At 37.4% G+C, this 18,682-nt stretch overlaps 1 protein-coding gene across 5 annotated transcripts in view; it reads left to right on the top strand.

Annotated features, from left to right (window-relative positions):
- WDR41 (WD repeat domain 41) overlaps nucleotides 1–18,682 on the top strand; it is a 190,987-nt gene that overhangs the window by 136,036 nt on the left and 36,269 nt on the right. For 4 of the 5 annotated variants that reach the window (XR_005783104.1, XM_040450260.1, XM_040450263.1 and 1 more), the window contains one exon: nucleotides 9,270–9,385. Coding sequence is in view for 4 of the 5 variants with exons in the window: in XM_040450260.1 (XP_040306194.1) it covers nucleotides 9,270–9,385 (116 nt within the window). In the remaining variant the exon portion in view is untranslated. Of the gene's footprint in view, nucleotides 1–6,694; nucleotides 7,013–9,269; nucleotides 9,386–18,682 lie in introns of those variants that run through there. The other variant, XM_040450273.1, reaches the window with a different exon arrangement.

Genomic DNA, 18,682 nt, shown 5'->3' on the forward strand with positions numbered 1-18,682 from the left:
AGTTCATTTACATTTAAAGAAATTATTGATAGGTAAGGATTTACTAATGCCATTTTATTAATTGTTTTTCTGGTTGTTTTGTAACTCCCCCTGTTCCTTTCTTTGTAGATTGATGATTTCTTGTAGTGTTATGATTTGATTTTTCTTCTATTTATCTTTTGTCTCTCTCCTCTGTTTTTGCTTTCTGGTTATTATGAGGCTCACACAAAACATCATGTAGATATAATAGTTTCTTTTAAACTGATAAGAACTTAACTTTATTCGCATATAAAACTCTCCCCTTTAATTCCCCCACATTTTGTTTTTGATATCACAGTTCACATCTTTTTGTGTTGTGCAGCCATTAATAAATTATTTTAACTATAGTTGATTGTAATTTTATTTTTTTAACATCTTTATTTATTTATTTTGAGAGAGAAAGAGAGAGAACAAGCTGGGGAGCGGCAGAATGAGGGGGACAAAGAATCCAAAGCGGGCTTTGTGCTAACTGTAGAGAGCCTAATGCAGGCTTGAACTCATGAATCATGAGATCATGACCTGAGCCAAAGTTAGGCAAAGTTAGGCAGTCACTTAACTGACTGACAAACCCAGGTGCCCACTATAGTTAGTTTTAATACTTTAGCCCTTTAACCTTTTACTAGAGTTGATTAACACACTACCATTTTACAGTAGTATTCTGAATTTGACTATATGCTTACCATTACCACTGTGTTTTATGCTTTATGGTTCTCTGTTACTAGTTACTGAAATTGGGGAAGCTAATTTCTTGTTTTATTTCAGCTTGAAGAACTTCTCTCAGCATTTTTGGGTAAGGCAAGTCTAGTGGTGTTAAACTTCTTCATCTTTTGTTTGTCTGGAAAGGTATTTGTCTCTCCATTTTTTAAGGACAGCTTTGCCAGATAAAGTACTCTTGGTTGGCAGTTTTTTTTTCCTTACAGAACTTTGAACATAATATCCCATTCTCTCCTAGTCTTCTAAGATTTTTGCAGAGAAATTTGATAGCCTTATGAGGATGTCCTTATACATGAAATATTTTTTTCTCTTGTTGTTTTTAGATTTTCTTTGTTTTTGGTTTCGGAGTTTTATCACTTTGTGCCTTGGGGAAGATATTTTTGGGTTGAAATTAATTGGAGACCTTTTAGCTTCATGAATATGGTTATCCAGATCTCACCCCAGATTTGGGAATTTCTCAGCCATTATTTCTTGAAACAAGCGTTTTGCTCTTTTCCCACTATCTTCTCTGGGATTCCAATAATGTGTAGATTCTTCATAGGATCCCCATTTCTTTCATGCTTTCTGAGAGCATTGGCTGCTATTCTCCCAGCCACTCCCTAGCCCGCAGCTGTGCAGCAGACTTCAGTATTCTAAATGGGACAAGAAAGAAGTGGTTCCCTTTGACAGTGTCTTGCACAGTTAGGGAAAATTGGAACTCACTGATATGCTTTCAGTTTTCTCCATTGGTGAAATCATAGGCGAACAAGATTTTTCTTGTCACTGAGATATGCCATCTTGGAGGCAGGATGATGTGGGTAAAGTAAAACTGTTCCTTTTACCCTCTTGAATGTGTCTAATCTTGGATTTTTTTTTTTCTCGGATGGTATGCTGAAACTTTTCTGCCGGACTCCCAGAGTTTCACAGAGGTACTCACCTCCATGGGTGATTATCTAAATCAGTGCTAGTTGGGGGGAAGATGGTAGAAAAATTATTCCTTAATGTTGATGATGTCACTTTTTATTTTAAATTGTGTAAAATAAACATAATATGAAATTTATCATCTTAACTGTTTTGAAATGCAGAGTTCACTAGTGTTAAGTACATTCACATTGTTGTGTCATCATCTCCAGAACTCTGATGATTATTTTTTAACCAGATTTTCTTAGAACTTACTCCTTAAACTTACTCAATACTAATTTGTGTGAGCATTTGTTACTCTTCAGCTGTTTCTTCTTAGAATACAAGAATCTCCTCAAGAGTAACCTAAAAATCTAGTGTAAGTTCTTTGAGATCAATTACCATAAGATTTTAAATTGTACAATTTTGAGGATCCTCCATTCATAACAAAATGTCTCACAGTGTGTTCCAGTTCCCTTTTCTTCCTTGTAAAGTTTTAGAAGCAGCTTGTCTTTCTATAAGAAATACTCCTGAGATTTTCATTAATATTTGCCATCTGAGCCTTGAAGTTTCTTTTTCAGAACATTTTAAACTATGAATTCAATTTTGTTAATGGTTACAGAACTACTTAAGTTATCTCTTTGAGCTTGAATGAGTTTTAGTAGTTTTTGTTATTTGAGAAATTGGTTCATTTCTTTTAAGTTGTGAAATCTGTGTATAGAGCTATTTATAATATTCTCTTATTACCTTTTTATGTCAGTAGGGTCTGTAGTAATATCCTCTTTTTCATTCCCTTTCATGCTAATTAGTTTCTTTCTTTCTCCTTTCTTGTCAGTCTTGCTTGAGGTTTATCAATTTTACTGATCTTAAAAAAAAAACACCAGATTTTAGTTTCATTGGTTTTCTCTGTTCAAGTTCATGATTCTTTACTCTAACATCTGTATTCTGCTATTGAGTCTATACAGTGAGTTTTTGATTTTGATCATTGTATTTTCAATTCTTAATTTCTGTTTGGTTCTTCTATTTTATATATTGTATTTCTTTGTTGATGTTTCAGATTTTAACATTTGTTTCAAGAATGTTCACAATTGCCATTTAAAGTTTTATAGTAGCTCTTGAAAGTCTTTGTCAGATAATTTCAGCATCTGTGTCATCATGTCATTGACATCTGTTGATTGTGTTTTCCCATGTGAGTTGAGATTTTTGTATTTCTTCATATGCCAAGTAATTTTGGATTGTATTTCTGGGCCTTTGAAATATGACACTAAAAAATGGTTTTATTTAACTCCTAAAGAGAATGTTGCGATTTTTTTTAGTAGTTCACCTGGCTAGATTTAGACACAAGTTCCAACCTGTGACTGTGATTCCAATATTGGCTCAGTTTAAGCTTTTGCAGTGTTAGTTGAATTTGTCCTATGTGTGTACCACCTAGTAATTAGTCTTGGATTGAGTGAAATCGTTAGCTTAGTTCTCAGTGTCTTTCGTATGCTAATTAGAATAAGATCGATGCATATTCAGGTGAGAGAAGTGAGCCCTGGAGTTTAATTCAATATTTTATGGAGTTTTCCCTTTCTGCTATCTCTCTAGTACTTTCAGGTTCTTTGGATCTCTGGTCAGAAACCACCTACTTCCATCATTGTTCCACCTCTTTTACTCACTGGTGAACAGACAGAGGGGAAAAGAGCAATAAAAAGCTTTGGACCCACCATCTTGCTGCCTTAACTTCATCAAATGAAGAAGTTTCTTTTCCTTCAGGATTTTGGCTCCTGTGATCTCCTCTTGGTAGTCACTGTTGCTGCCACCGTTGTTATGGGATATCTTGGAGTCTGTGACATGAGAGATTGGAGAAATGGAATGAACCCTCCCAGGTGCCCCTTTTGGCTCCTTTTTATAATGTATTTCTCTTTATTGATATTCTAATCTTGTTTATGCGTTGTTTTCCCTTGTCCCTGTCTTCCTGTACTTCTTTGAGTGTCTTTATTTTTTTTTCTTTAAAAAAATTTTTTTTAACATTTATTTATTTTTGAGACAGAGAGAGACAGAGCATGAACGGGGGAGGGGCAGAGAGAGAAGGAGACACAAAATCGGAAGCAGGCTCCAGGCTCTGAGCCATCAGCCCAGAGCTCGATGCGGGGCTCGAACTCACAGACCGCGAGATCGTGACCTGAGCTGAAGTCGGAGGCTTAACCGATTGAGCCACTCAGGCGCCCCCTTTGAGCATCTTTAAAAAGACAATTTTAGGAGCTCCTGGGTGGCTCAGTCACTTAAGCATCCAACTCTTATTTTCAATTCAGGTCATGACCTCACAGTTTGTGAGATTGAGTCCTGCATCAGGTTCTGTGCTGATAGTGTGGAGCCTGCTTGGGATTCTCTCTCTTCCTCTTTCTCTCTGCCACTTCTCCACTCTCTTCTCTCAGTCTCTTTCTCAAAATAAATAAACATAAAAATAAAAAGACAGTTTTAAAAAAGTCTTTGTCGGGGCGCCTGGGTGGCGCAGTCGGTTAAGCGTCCGACTTCAGGCAGGTCACGATCTCGCGGTCCGGGAGTTCGAGCCCCGCGTCGGGCTCTGGGCTGATGGCTCAGAGCCTGGAGCCTGTTTCCGATTCTGTGTCTCCCTCTCTCTCTGCCCCTCGCCCGTTCATGCTCTGTCTCTCTCTGTCCCAAAAATAAATAAACATTGGGAAAAAAAAATTAAAAAAAAAAAAGTCTTTAGTAATCTCAGTGTCTAGGCTTTTCAGGGTCAGTTCTGTTGATTAATTTTGCTCCTTTGAATGGGCCATACTTTTTGATTCTTTGTATGCCTTTGGTTTTTTGTTTTTTGAAAACACTGGACATTTGAATCTTTTAATGTGTCAACTTTGGAAATCAGATTTCCCTCCTTCCCCAGAATTTGATGTTTTTTGATTGTTTTTGTTTTTGTTTTTTGAATGTTGAAAAGTGTCTATGTTGGGGATTAGCTTGAGTTGAAAGCTCAAGGTCTCCTCATGTCTTTATTTAAGCCAGTGTCTTTCCCTGTGCACATGTGGGTTTCTAAATTTCTCTATGTATGTGGTTGCTTTTGAATGATTTAATCTTTTTTTTTTTTAATTTTTTTTTTTCAACGTTTATTTATTTTTGGGACAGAGAGACAGAGCATGAACGGGTGAGGGGCAGAGAGAGAGGGAGACACAGAATCGGAAACAGGCTCCAGGCTCTGAGCCATCAGCCCAGAGCCTGACGCAGGGCTCGAACTCACGGACCACGAGATCGTGACCTGGCTGAAGTCGGACGCTTAACCGACTGCGCCACCCAGGCGCCCCAGAATGATTTAATCTTTAAATTAATATAAGGCCCAAAATAAGGAAAAGGGCAGGGAAGAAACCTAAAGATGTGTTATTCCTTTAAATGCCCTGTAAGCAGCTGTAGTCAATAGGGATTGAAACAATGATGGCCGGGTTCTGTGCTAGCCAAGATTTCCCCTGAAAGCTGCAAACTTTTAAATAGAATTTAGAGCTTCAAAATAGTTTATATTAAGTCTGCCAGTACATTTGTTGTCTAGGTAGAGAGAGGGGATTCCTGGTGCTTCCTACTCCTCCAGTTTCTCCGAGGTCACTCTCATAGAATCTTTTATAAATTTCTTTCTCAGCTGCCCTAAAAGGAACCAAGGGAGAAAATCTTCATCCATGGACCAGTGCTTTAGAGACCAGAAAAGTGTTCTTAGATCAGACTAATGAGGCAGTGGGAACCCCTCCCCCACCAAGAATATGGAAGCTCAGAAGGATAAAATTTAGTCTACGTGGGCAACCATGTTGCCTGATTTGAAGATTGACCTTCCAGGACCCGAATCCTGGTGTTTCTGGGTTTTGTTTCACTTAAGATGAGTCCCCCTTTACTAGGGGCTAGTCAGTCTCTATTCGGTCTATCTTTATTTGCATACAGACTACAATTTTGGGCTAGCACACTGAAGGCAACCTTTTCCTGACCTTTTTGAGTGTTCCTTTGTCAAGTGCATTCACAATGAATACAAAGATGAATCACAGAAGATTCCAGTTCTCCAGGGACTGGTAGTTACATTGATCAGCTGCCTATAGCCAACATACCTTCATGTAGAGGGTATGGCCCTCTATTAGTGGTGTCCAGTACATTCTGCTTTGATCCTAGAGAGCAGCAATTTTACTGCTTTTGGGATCTTGGTGCATCTGTACCCAGTACATGTTTTTGAATTAATGCAGTGGTTGGGACAATTGTGGTAGGTTCTCTATATGAATTTACTGCTAGGACCCTCATTTGAACCTAATAATCACATATGCAAATATATGCACGAACTTTTACAGACATAAGTATTAGTAGTCCCTAGACCAGTGATCCTCAAACCTTGCTACTCATCACCTGAAGAACTTTCCCCAAGCCCTAATTCCTATGTTCTAACCATGGAGATTGTTTTAGTTAAGTCTGAGGTGGAAGCTGGAAATGTGTGTTTTTCAAAAGCTACCTCATAATTTTGATAGGCAGCCAGAGTAGAGGACCACAACCCTTTGAATGCCTAAGAAAATCTAGTAGTCACAACAGACGATTTAAAGTGCCTTCTATTATTTAGGGAGATTCTGGGTTAGAAAGACAAGAGCAGTAGTTTTGGAGCAGCATGGAGATTGTATTCCATTTTCATTGTAGTCACTTAGATAAACTACTGATTTTTCAGAGCTTCAGGCTTTTTTTTTTTTTTTTTTGTAATGAACTAGGTATTATAGCATTACCATGAGAATTTATGTAAAGCCTTACTTAGCACCTCTACTACAGCACACAATAAATGTTGGTCAGATTTATTCTGGTGTACACACGTGCCACTGGATATGTCCAGATGCAGAATCTACTGAAGTACACCTTCTCTTGCCAGTTCTTTAGGAAACCAGAGGGTTGGAGAGGTTAGTTTTCTAGCCCCCCCAGCCAAGTGAAGGTCAAAAGCCAACCAAGAAGGAGGAGGCTGTTGGTACTGGTTGCTCTCCGGACTCCAAGTGCTGTGTTACGTATGTCCACCAGGGGCCGCTGAAGCTACCTAAACTCCGAGCGCTAACCTGGAGAGGCCTCCGCGCGTGCTCACTGGGTGCTACGCGTGCCTCTGAATCCCCTCCGCCATTCTAGCTTTTGGCTGCCCCAAACCAGCCCTCTGTGTCTGAGTAGGGCAGCGCTTTGGGGACACAAATATTCCCTCTTCTTTGGGCTTCGCCTTGTACTTCTTCGTTCCCGGGGCAAATCTGGGGCGGCAAGTATTAGTGTCTCCATTGCGCTGCTGCCCAGGAGATAGAAGGCTGAGCCCCGCGCAGAGTTCAGGCTGACTGGGTCCTGGGCCCAGCGAGAAGCTGCCGCTGCCCGGATGTTGCGATGGCTGATCGGGGGAGGCCGAGAACCTCAGGGACTGGCCGAGGTAAACCCCCTGGCGACTCTGCCTGCCGCCACAGAGGCCGAGCATGTCTGACCAGTGGCTTTTGTCAGAGTCCAGTGCCTCATCCAGACGCGGGAGACCCGGGCGGAGGCGGGGCCTGCGGGTTCGGAGGCCGGCAAGGGCGGGGTTGGCGTGCGGGCGTGCGGGGGACGCCCTTCCTGTGGCTAGTCTGAACTGTTGATCCCCCTAAGATCCTGAGAATTAAATATCCCTGTTTCAAAAGGAGGTAACTGAATCTGATGTGGTTCAACAGCAGGCTCAAGGACATTCAGCTAGCCTTCTCCGTGCTTAAACTAGCTTCATTTCAATTATAGAAGTATCTGGCTTACGAGAAACAAGTGGTGACTGCAACTTTCTACTTAAGGTTTATTAGAGTTGGTGTCATTTCCCACCAACTGATGCTTGCTCAGGAAATAGAATATTTGATTATTTACCCAAGAACAAAAAAGGATAGAAGTATTTTAAAAAATTTATATGCTTCAAAGTCAAAAAAGTGATTTTGTAATTAACTGCTGTTTTTTGGTTCCATAGTCTGGCTTTCTTCATGGGCCTGAATAATTGAGTTGACTATAATGAAATTTATATTTGAAAGACTGAATACAATAATTTTGGAACCTTGAAAGGTTTTGTATGCCACCGAGAATTAGAATTTGTGTTGAATTCCCGTTATTTCTCATAGGAAGTAGTTGTTTAGATTGTTAAAAATGAAAAATTTGGGTAGTTGTGAGTCAGCAACCTTACTTCTCACTTTTAACTTCCTCATATTTTTGCAGTTGAGGCTTACTGTCTATTAAAAGCATTTATTTCAAATTAGACTCATTTCAGATAGGCTGAAATCCTAAGGATTATGGAAAAGTTGTAGAAAATTATCATTTATGTGACATGATAATTCAAAATTAACCCATTTATTTGATGAATCATATAATTAGATTAACTGATTCTGCCTTTCCTGATAAATTTTCATTTAGGGCAAGTGGTATACAGTTTTCAGATATCTCAGTTTTGTTTTTCTAGTCAGAACCACTGCCAGAAGTGAGATGGGATAAATAGAAAGCACCCACTGCTTTGGGGATGATTTTTTGGGGAAAACACTTAGGCATGCTAGTTCCACGTTTTGTATAACTGTTGTGAATTTGCGCATTGTTGGAACCAATGATTTTCCTTAATTTATGCGAGAACTTTGTATCCAGACTTCTAGTTTCACAGTATTTCTCTGGTGGGATGTTTTGCCCTTAGGGGACATTTAGCTATGTCTGGAGACATTTTTGATTTTCAGGATGAGGAAGGTTAGATTTCTATTAGCATCTAGTATGTAGAAACTACAGATACTGCTGAATATTCTACAGTGCACAGAATAGTCCTCAACCACAAAAAATTATTTGGCCCAAAATCTCAGTAGTGGCAAGTTTGAGAAATTGCAGTTCAGAGGTTAAGAACAAAGGTTTTATCATGAAATAGCATTGGGTTTGACTACAGAAATGAGGTTAATAAGACCTACCTTACAGAATTGTTGAGTGAATTATATGCCGTATATGATTTGCACAGTGTCTGGCTTATGGGCTGTGACCTAATTCTCTGTTAGCAATTATCTTTATCAGACTTACTGTCCAAAATGGAATTTATTGAATTTATCAACTCCAAAGGATTTCATCCTTTCTTTTATTCATTCAACAATCATATATTGAGTACCCATAACGGGCTAGGCACTGTTGTAGTCTCTATTTTACCCTTTTGATCTGCAGTTTTGTTGTCAAGTTTTAACTGAGAAACACTCATTCTAAAATACTGAGTTAGATTGGCCCATTGATTTTTTTAGGTCAGGTTTATTGAGATACAGTCTCCTTAACATAAAATTCACCCTTTTTGTAAATATATTGTGACTTGAAAATACTAAAATGAATGCAAGAGTGAGATTTTTTTCTTCCCTTTTAGATTGTTTTTAGATAACAATTTGAAGAATGATGATCTGAGTTTAAGGATTATATTTAGGTCACTTCTAACAAAGAAGAAAAAATTCATGAATTTGTGGTTAAGAGAAATATTTTATGTTAAATTGGCAGTTAGTTGATATTAGGGGAAATCATATATAGTATTAGAACATGATATCATAGCTTTTTAAGTCTTATATTCTTAGATGTACACCATGAAGTAGGGTATTTTCTTTCGCTATGGTTATTTATCATAAATAATTTAATTTCTCTTTCTCTCTTGTTTTTGTTTTCTTTTTATCCAATACAAGAAATCTCCCTTACAGACAATAGGTGAAGAACAAACCCAGAATCCCTACACTGAACTGCTTGTACTGAAAGCTCATCATGATATTGTACGGTTCCTGGTACAGTTAGATGAATACAGGTAAGAAGCTCTAGTTGTCCAGTTGCCTACTGTTTGGAAAGAGCTTTTAGGGAATTGTATATTTGAAAACAGCTTCATAATTAATACATCTTTTCTAAAAATTTCAAATCTGATCATCTGATGTAAAAATTTCAACTATTTACTCGAAATTGACATCTGCATCTTAATGAAATACGCGTCTGAAGTCATTTTTTGCCCAGAAGTCAGCATGTCATATTTGGTGATTTGATGGTTATTTTTATTTGAAGTTTCTTTTGTTTTTTATTGCTCAGGAAAATTTTTTGTTAGTTTAGAAGAAGTGTATGACTTTAAAATTTGCTTGTAAACAAATTTTACACGAGTTTTGTTAAGGTGAAACTAAATTTGAGAAACAAATATGGGAAATGTTTAACTATCAAGTACCTACCAGGAATGTGCTATTTTTAGTAGAAAGTAAATATTTAATCTGAATCTTATGTTAATGAGGAAATCCTTTTAAAATGTTCATTATTTACTTTCTTGTCAACTGAGATAATACTGTGTTTAACTGCAAATAGAGATGAAGTATGCAGGTCTTAGGATTGTAGATTTAGCTCATTTCTGATGTATGTATCTGTTTATTAAGCCCTTAGTCAACTAAAGGTTATCCTTTGTAATATGTAGCATAATAACAATTAGAGGTAACTAATTAGTAACTTAGAGGTAACTAAGTAGTTGTGTAACTACTTAATATTTGTCTTCACTAGAATCTAAACTTCATGGGAGGCATGTTTTTCTTATTCACTACAGTATCCTTGGTACCTGAGACAGTGCCTTACATATAGCATGTGATTAATAGTTGTTAAATGAATGAATATGACCCTACAGACAATATTAAGTGTGCATGTTTCATGCCATCCTAACTCCCTAACCCCCGTCTGTTGTTCCTTTCAATTTTTCTGCTATCATCTCTAATCTTCTCTTTTACCTTTGATACTTTTTTTTTTTTCCATTTTTGACTCCATGGGTGACTGCTGTTGTGATTATTCCTAATTCTGACCATCACTTCTCATGTCTATTAGCCTTGTCTTCTCTCTTTTTTTTTTTTTCTTTAATGTCTTTGGTATTGCTTTTCCCATGTGCAGTGCAAGTATGACACTACCTGGAGTTAGATTAAATTTTACAGGTTAGGGACACAGTCCTGCACAGCACTCTCTGCACATCAGTCGCCAGTTGTAATCTCTAGGGGTCCCAGGCCACTCACACTTCAGCACATCAGTATGTATTACCAACAAGGAAGCTCACTTAAGTTCTGAGTATCCAGAGTTTTTATTATCCAGAGTTTTATTGGGGTTCATTACATAGGAATGATTGAGTCATTTGCCACCTGATTGAACTCAATTTCCAGCCCTTCTCTCCCTGCCCTTTGCCCATACTTCAGCCTCAGGTTGGAGGGTCAGGCTGATATCCCAGGGCTCACAGCACCAAACCTTTAATTACATGGTTCTATTTCCCACATGGCCAGCCCCTATCCTTAATTGTGTAGGGATCCCACCCTACATCGTCTCATTAGCATAAACAGGTGAGTTCTGAGGAGCCCAGCTGCCTTCTAGAAACCAGGGACAAAATCCTGACACATTATTGTACAACACTATGTTCCTCAACTTTTGATTGAAAAGATTGACCTCATATATATTAATAGCCTTCCAACACTGTTTTGTTGTGATATGACCCAGACAAATCATAACATGTAAATCATAATATAAGAATCTTCAGCCCTTTGGTAGTATTCATTGCTCATATGTTCTAAGAGACACTCTGATTTTTTAGTCAGCCAGCCAGTCAGATTTTTGAAGCTAAGCATCGCTGGAAACATGGGATGTTTGGACCGCTAAATTTTTTTTTTTTTAAAGTTTACTTATTTATTTTGAGAGAGAGAAAGAGAGCAGGAGCAGGGAAAGGACAGAGAAAGAATCCCAAGCAGGCTCCACACTGTCAGTGCAGAGCCTGATTCCGGGCTTTAACTCGAGAACCATGAGATTTTGACCTGAGCCGAAGCCAAGAGTCAGATGCTTAACCTACTGAGCCACTGAGCCACTCTGCCCCTGGACAGCTAAAGTTCCTTACATGTTTTACCATAGTAAGTTGCTAAGCAGGTTTAAAAAAAACCCAAATACAGTAAAACCTTGGATTGTGAGTAACTTGTTCTGCAAATGTGCCACAAGATGAGCAAATATTTCTAATAAATTTTAACTTGATAAATGAGCAGTGTCTTGCAGTATGAGTAGTGTGTGACTCCAAACATTGCATGATCACAAGTGAGCCAATGGTTCTTGAAATTTGCTTTAATATACAAGTGCTTTGGATTATAAGCATGTTCCTGGAACGAATTATGGTCACAAACCAAAGTTTTACTGTAGTTTCTTAGACTATAATCACTAATATTTGGGTCTTAAGGAATCCTCAGATCATGTTGTGTAAGAAAATTAAATAAAAATATACAGTGTACTTTCAGGATGTGATCTTTAAATTCTTATATAGATTAACTGTTAAGATTCCATGTTCGTTACTACCTGTCCTCTGAAATGTCCTCTTGGCTTTTATTACACAGTTAGAGTAAGAATCTGCAGAAAAGGCCATCACCTACAATAATGATCATTGTGAAAATGCTAATATCTGATTACATTTTCCCCACAGTGATGTTCCTGTATAAATAAGTTGTTTAATGATGTAGTAAATGTTCTGTTAACGTAGAAAGTTATAGATAAGTGTATCAAGTTATATATTGCTCTTTTAAATACCACCCCAAACTTAGTGGTTTAATACAGCCTGCTGTTTACTTAGCTCACCAATTATTGGACTAGGTTCAGCTGGGTGGGTGTTTTCCATCTGTGCCAAGATCAGCTGATCTTAGTTAGATAGTAAACCTAACCTATGCATCTCTGGTCAACAGGTAAATGGGCTGGGCTGGGTGATTCACATTGGACTCAGCTGGGATGACTGGGATCGCTCTTCATAAGATTGCTCAAGTGCTTGTGCACGTAGTGATCATGGAGTTCTCATAAGAACGGAAGGGAAAGCCCTGTTGTAAGCTCTTCTCACGTCTTTGTGGTGTTTGCTGCTGTATTGTTTGCCAAAGCAAGTCAGGAGCTGGCCAAATTCACTATGTTGGTAAATAAACTCTACCTTTTGAGGGGAGAAGCAACTAAGTCCTATTGTAAATGGTGCTAGACAAAGGGAGAATAACTTGTGGCCATGTTTGCTGCCCACCGCACTGAATCTAAATGTCTAAAAATGGATGCAAAACTTACATTTTGGCTTTTGCCATAAAGTGAAGATATTACTACATGAGTCACATTTAATTATTTGTATTCAAGTTATTACTATGCCAAAATTTACATCTAGTTAGGAAGTTTTTCTGTCAGTCACAGATCTGTAGAACTTTCAATCTGTGTTTTGCTTTAAAAAACTGAATTCTGCACTGAAAGAAAAAAACTAAATGGTCACTACTGGTAAGAAAGATATAAGAAATATACAAACTGTATAAGTATTTATTTAAATGGAATTAAGAGCACAGCATTTTCATTCTCAATTTTGTAGTTTAGATAATTTAGAATTATCTTTACTATTCCAGATGTATATTATTTTTGCATTGTCAAATTACAGAAATACCTTTTCAGTTTTAAAATAAATACATATTATATTTTATGTTTTTTATTTAATTTTTATGGACCTTACATTCTGGTTTTTTGGTCAGCTGTTGTAATCCAGGTTTCACGCTTCAGGTCTTTAGATAATATCATTTTATTGAGAATTTTGCAGAAGGATTTTCTTGTTTTCTTGGTGGCTCAGCTAAAATCAGTGAGTGGAAAATTTTCACAGATTGGTTTTTGAAGATACCAAATAAATCCTGTATAACCTAACAGACAGCTGCCTTTTCTTTTCTTCTTTAGTGTTTTTTGAACATGAAGTGAGGGTCATATTGATTGGGAGATCACTAAAGAAGGCTAAGCCTCAGCAAGAGTCTTCCAAATAATGGACTGTGCTAAAATTGCATGTAATACTCTAGCATTTGACACATTAAACTAAACTGAGTTCATAACACATTTTAAGAATAGTTTTTTCTGTTGCTCATTTGACCATTCCTTGCTCCTCCAGGAAACAGACAAGGTTATGTAGGATGGTGATCATGACTGGAAAAGAATCAGGTGACCCATGAAATGCCAGACTGGAGAACAAAATGTGCCCTTAGGATAGCTGGTGAAGCTGTACATTTACAAGAAACTAAGTCAACTCAGTACAGTTTGATAATTCACTAACAGTATGCTATATCTTTAAGAAAATATTCTTAAGCTAAGAATATCTTCCTTATATTCAGAGAATAGAAATCAATAGTCAAGGTGATTTAGACCCTCTTAATCCCTGAGTTCCCTGCAAAGCAGATAACAAAATGGAATTAAATATGCAAATGGTTTATTAGAAACACCAGTGAAGGGACAGAGAAAGAAGCAGGATTGGACAAGGGGAGCTGTCTCAGACTATGGTCTAGATCTGACAAAGTCTCTGTAGGCCCCATGGGGAGCTCTGGAGGAAAGAATGCCCTTTAGGGGAATTCTATGTTGGATAGAAGTAACTGGGACTTTTAACCCTGCCTTGCTTAGTCATTAGCTGAGGGTCATCCAGGAACATGCTTCTGGCTTCCACCACCTTGCTTAAGTTCCATTACCTGGAAGCCAACTGAGGTAGTATGACTTTGGCTTCAAAACTGAAATGGACCCTGAAGTCAACAGGTGGAGGCTGGTAATCACCTTTCTGAGAGCTGGGCAGCTTCTCCTGAAGGGGTATCTGCAAGATCTATATTGCCTTTCCTATACAGACTGTATCTGGGATCAAAAATAATTGATGGGAGGAAATTTCTTTTTATAGAAGAGTTCAGGCTAGGAAAAATTGTGGAATTGGAATATTGTAATTTTGCAACTTCTAATAAATTTAGAGAGTTTACCGATGGCTGTTAACCTTACATGCACACAAAGAAAAGACTATGAGAAATTACATTTCCTGTTGGAGTATATAAACTGCAAGGAGAAAAATATGAAGAATAAATAGAACAAAAGACTTTAAAGCTATATCAGTTATTCCAATTATGAACTTTATTTAGATCCTCCTAATAAAATTAAAAAAAATCATGAGATTGGGAAGTATGATCACTGAGTATGTGGTGACATTAAGAAATTAAATGGTAACTCTGATGTAAAGGATTCCTCAAAGAGTCACACTGAAATATTTACTGATGAAATACAGCTAATTGGATTTGCTTCAAAATAATCTGCAGAGGGGGGATTGGGTGTGGTACGGATGAAACAATATTGGTCATGAGTTGATAATTGAAGAGAGATGATGAGTAACTGATGACGAGTAACTGATGATGATGACTTTTGTCATACTGTTTGCAATTTTATATACATTTAAATTATCCATAATGAAAAATTGAAAAATGATATATATTTGATATAGAGGAAATAAAAATGCCAATTTGAAAGGTATTTTTGTTTGAATATAAAACTTTTTCTTAAAGGGGCACCTGAGTGGTTCAGTTGGTTAAGCGTCTGACTTTTGATTACAGATCAGGTCATGATTTCATAGTCGTGTGATCTAGCCCTGCATCAGCACTGTGCTGAGCGTGGAGACTGCTTGGGATTCTCTCCTTCTCTCTCTGCCCCTCCCCTCCTCACTTTCATCTTTCTTCCTCTATCTCTCTCAAAATAAATAAAACTTAAAGATGAAAAAACAAGAAAACTTTTTCTTAGATATTGGATGCAGGAATCACATAGATGGACCTGAACATATTAAGTAATAACTGGCAAAAAGCTGGATTAAAGGATGTTGGCTTTGATATACAACTGCTGTGGGATTTCTCATACTTCATCCTGAGGTGGGTAGACATATCACTCAAATCACTGGTACACATGGACATCTGCAGGCTTCCCACTCACATGTAAGCTTACCTCAAAAACAAGAGCAAACCAGAATGTTCCCTCTCTGTATAAACATATCCTCAGAGAAAGCCCTGAAGGATTTGAACTGAGCATGCTCAGTTCATTCTCACACGCTAATTTAACTGGTGGGGCACAGAGGCCAAGATGTTTCTTTAGTAGTTAGAAATTTTTTCACAGAAACTTGAGCTCAGTTGAATAGAGCTTCCCTTTATTAAAAAATTTTTTCTTGGGGCGCCTGGGTGGCGCAGTCGGTTAAGCATCCGACTTCAGCCAGGTCACGATCTCGCGGTCCGTGAGTTCGAGCCCCGCGTCAGGCTCTGGGCTGATGGCTTGGAGCCTGGAGCCTGTTTCCGATTCTGTGTCTCCCTCTCTCTCTGCCCCTCCCCCGTTCATGCTCTGTCTCTCTCTGTCCCAAAAAATAAATAAACGTTGGAAAAAAAAATTTTTAAAAAAAAATTTTTTTTCCTTAACATTTTTATTTTTGAGACAGACACAGCATGAGGGAGGAGGGGCAGAGAGAGAGGGAGACAGAATCTAAAGCAGGCTCCAGGTTCTGAGCTATCAGCACAGAGCCCAACACAGGGCTCGGGCCCGCCAATTGTGAAATCATGACCTGAGCCGAAGTCAGATGTTTAACCAACTGAGCCAACCAGGTACCCCTAGAGATTCCCTTTAATAGAAATCACAGGGAGTTTTGGTTTTCTAGTACTTGAAAACTTTGATGCGTAGTTTAGCTTCTTGTTTGTGATTTGGTGGAGGGGAGAATTTACAAAGGGTTTACCTTTCCTAATGACCATGAAAACTATGGAATCTTCCAATACCTTCAACGTATGTGAACTAAAGAGGGATGTCAGACATTGACATATTAGAGTTATGTAGTTGTATGCATTTTTTTTAATGTTTATTTTGGAGAAAGAGAGGCAGAGTGCAAGCGAGGGAGAGGCAGAGAGAGCGGGAGACACAGAATCCTGAGCAGGCTCCAGGCTTTGAGCTGTCAGCACAGAGCCTGACACGGGACTCTAACCCACGAACTGTGAGACCATGAGCTAAGCCAAAGTTGGACACTTAACCGACTGAGCCACCCAGGCGCCCTGATGTATGCATTTTTCTTAAGGGAAAAAAAAAAAATCATGTTCAAGTAAATCTAATGAAAGAATCAATGACATCAGTGTCTCTGGGTCATGAAAATGCTTTCAAGTTCCCTTTTATTTCTCTACAGGTCTCTACATACTTCTTTGATTTTCTTCAAGTAGTTCTAGCAAAAAGATAAATAAAAATCTATTTTGGTTTTTATTTTTTTAAGTTTATTTTTTTTTGAGAGAGAGCACAACCAGAGGAGGGGCAGAAGGGGAGTAACAGAATCTGAAGCAGATTCACTGTCAGCGCAGAGCCCGAGGGACTCGAACTCTCACAAACAATGAGATCATGAGCTGAGCCAAAACCCAGAGTCAGACGCTTAAATGACTGAGCCACCCAGGAGCCCCAGTAAAAATCTATTTTATTTATGTATGTATATGTATGTATGTATGTATGTATGTGTGTTTATTTCTGAGACAGAGACAGAGCATGAGGTGGGGAGGGGCAGAGAGAGAGGGAGACAGAGAATCCGAAGCAGGCTCCAGGCTCAGAGCTGTTAGCATAGAGCCCAATGTGGGCCTTGAACTTACAAACTGTGAGATCATGACCTGAGCCGAAGTTGGTCACTCAACCGACCGAGCCACCCAGGCACCCCCAGTAAAAATCTATTTTAAATGAAATTTTTGTATATTTTCAATTGTGTTTGGTTTTGGTATTGTAGTACCATTTTTCAACTCTATTTTATTATAAAAAATGTATACTACTTTAGTTGCATCATGTATTACATTTGTGGATTATGTGGGAAGTTAGTTAACTATAGGTGTTTTCTGTATTGCCATAATAATGTTCTGTTTTTATTTTTCAAGTGCTTTATGATTATATAGATATTGAATACAGGAAAGTTTATGTGCAGGTTTATGGACTGTACTTTTCATTATATCCTCTAAGGTTATATTGGTATCTGTAGCCACCTTTGACGTAGTTGAAATCTATTCAAATGAATAAGAACTATTAAATAAGCACTTGGGTAATAGACATAGGAATTCTTGTGAAAATATTTTATACAAATCTTTGTGAAGCTTTGCTGTACATTTCAGTTCACAGTTGGCAAGAATGAGAGCACTTTCTCTAAGATGTTCAAAGGGAAGGTTAAACACCTTCCTTTAAAAGGAATGATTTCTATAAATTAAATTGAGTGTAAATGAGAATTCTCAATGGATTCATGATGTGGACCCTGTAGCATTACTTAGTAATGTAGACTGAGTTCTTCAAGGGTAAGAACTATCCTTTTAATCTTTATTTTCAATATCAAATATGTATTATCAAATATAATTATATTTAATGCTTAATATATAGTGTTTAATAAATATTTCTTGAATGAATGAGTGAATCATCAACTCTTATGGTAGATTTAGTTCTCATGATTAGGGGAGGAAAAGATGGGACATTCTAAAAGTTTTTTTATAGGTCTTTAAATCATGCTTCACCTTGTTAAACTTCTTTTCATGCATATAGTTTTTGCTTAGTCATTTAATTGTATAGTCTGAGTTTTTTTAAAGATGTGGTTTCATGTTGAAGATTATACATAAATATGGGACAGGAACTTGAAAAAAATAAAAGGAATTCCATGTGTGGAGTGGGATGCTGGATTTTAAATTTTTTTAATTTTACTTTTTGTTGTGACAGTAGATATATTAACAATGATAAAAGAAAAAAAATGAGGTTACGTTAATAAACTGAATGATTATCTATTTTACAGAGCCCTTGCAACACTTAAATGTTTGCTCATTCATTGAAAAAACATTTCTTTAGTGCTTTAAACCTGCTGGAGATAATCAGAGTTTTGTTGGACTAGAAAGTGCCACATTATAAACATTAATAAATATGGCAATTATTACATTGATTCTAAGAAGACTATTTTTTCCTATTTTAACCTCTCTGAAATTTGGAAACAGTATATATCTGATGGTGACTTTCAGTTATAATTGGCAGTATTTTTATCTTAATAATCCATAAAATAATAGAATGTCTTATAATTGATATCTTAGATTTGATGAAATACAGCACATTTCTAAACAATCGCTGAATTTTAAGATCTTGAAACAAGAACCACATGTAATTGATCTTGATATTTTCGTCACCTAGCATGAATCTCACTAAATACATTTTGTGCCATCAGTAAAGAAGCATTTCTCTTAAAACCTTATCTTCAGATGTGAATCTTTGGATTCTACTAATTTAGAATGTTTTAAAAATTATTATTATA

Source organism: Herpailurus yagouaroundi, unplaced genomic scaffold (assembly GCF_014898765.1).
Source record: "Herpailurus yagouaroundi ecotype Mexico unplaced genomic scaffold, PumYag 29, whole genome shotgun sequence".
NCBI classification, from domain to species: domain Eukaryota; kingdom Metazoa; phylum Chordata; class Mammalia; order Carnivora; family Felidae; genus Herpailurus; species Herpailurus yagouaroundi.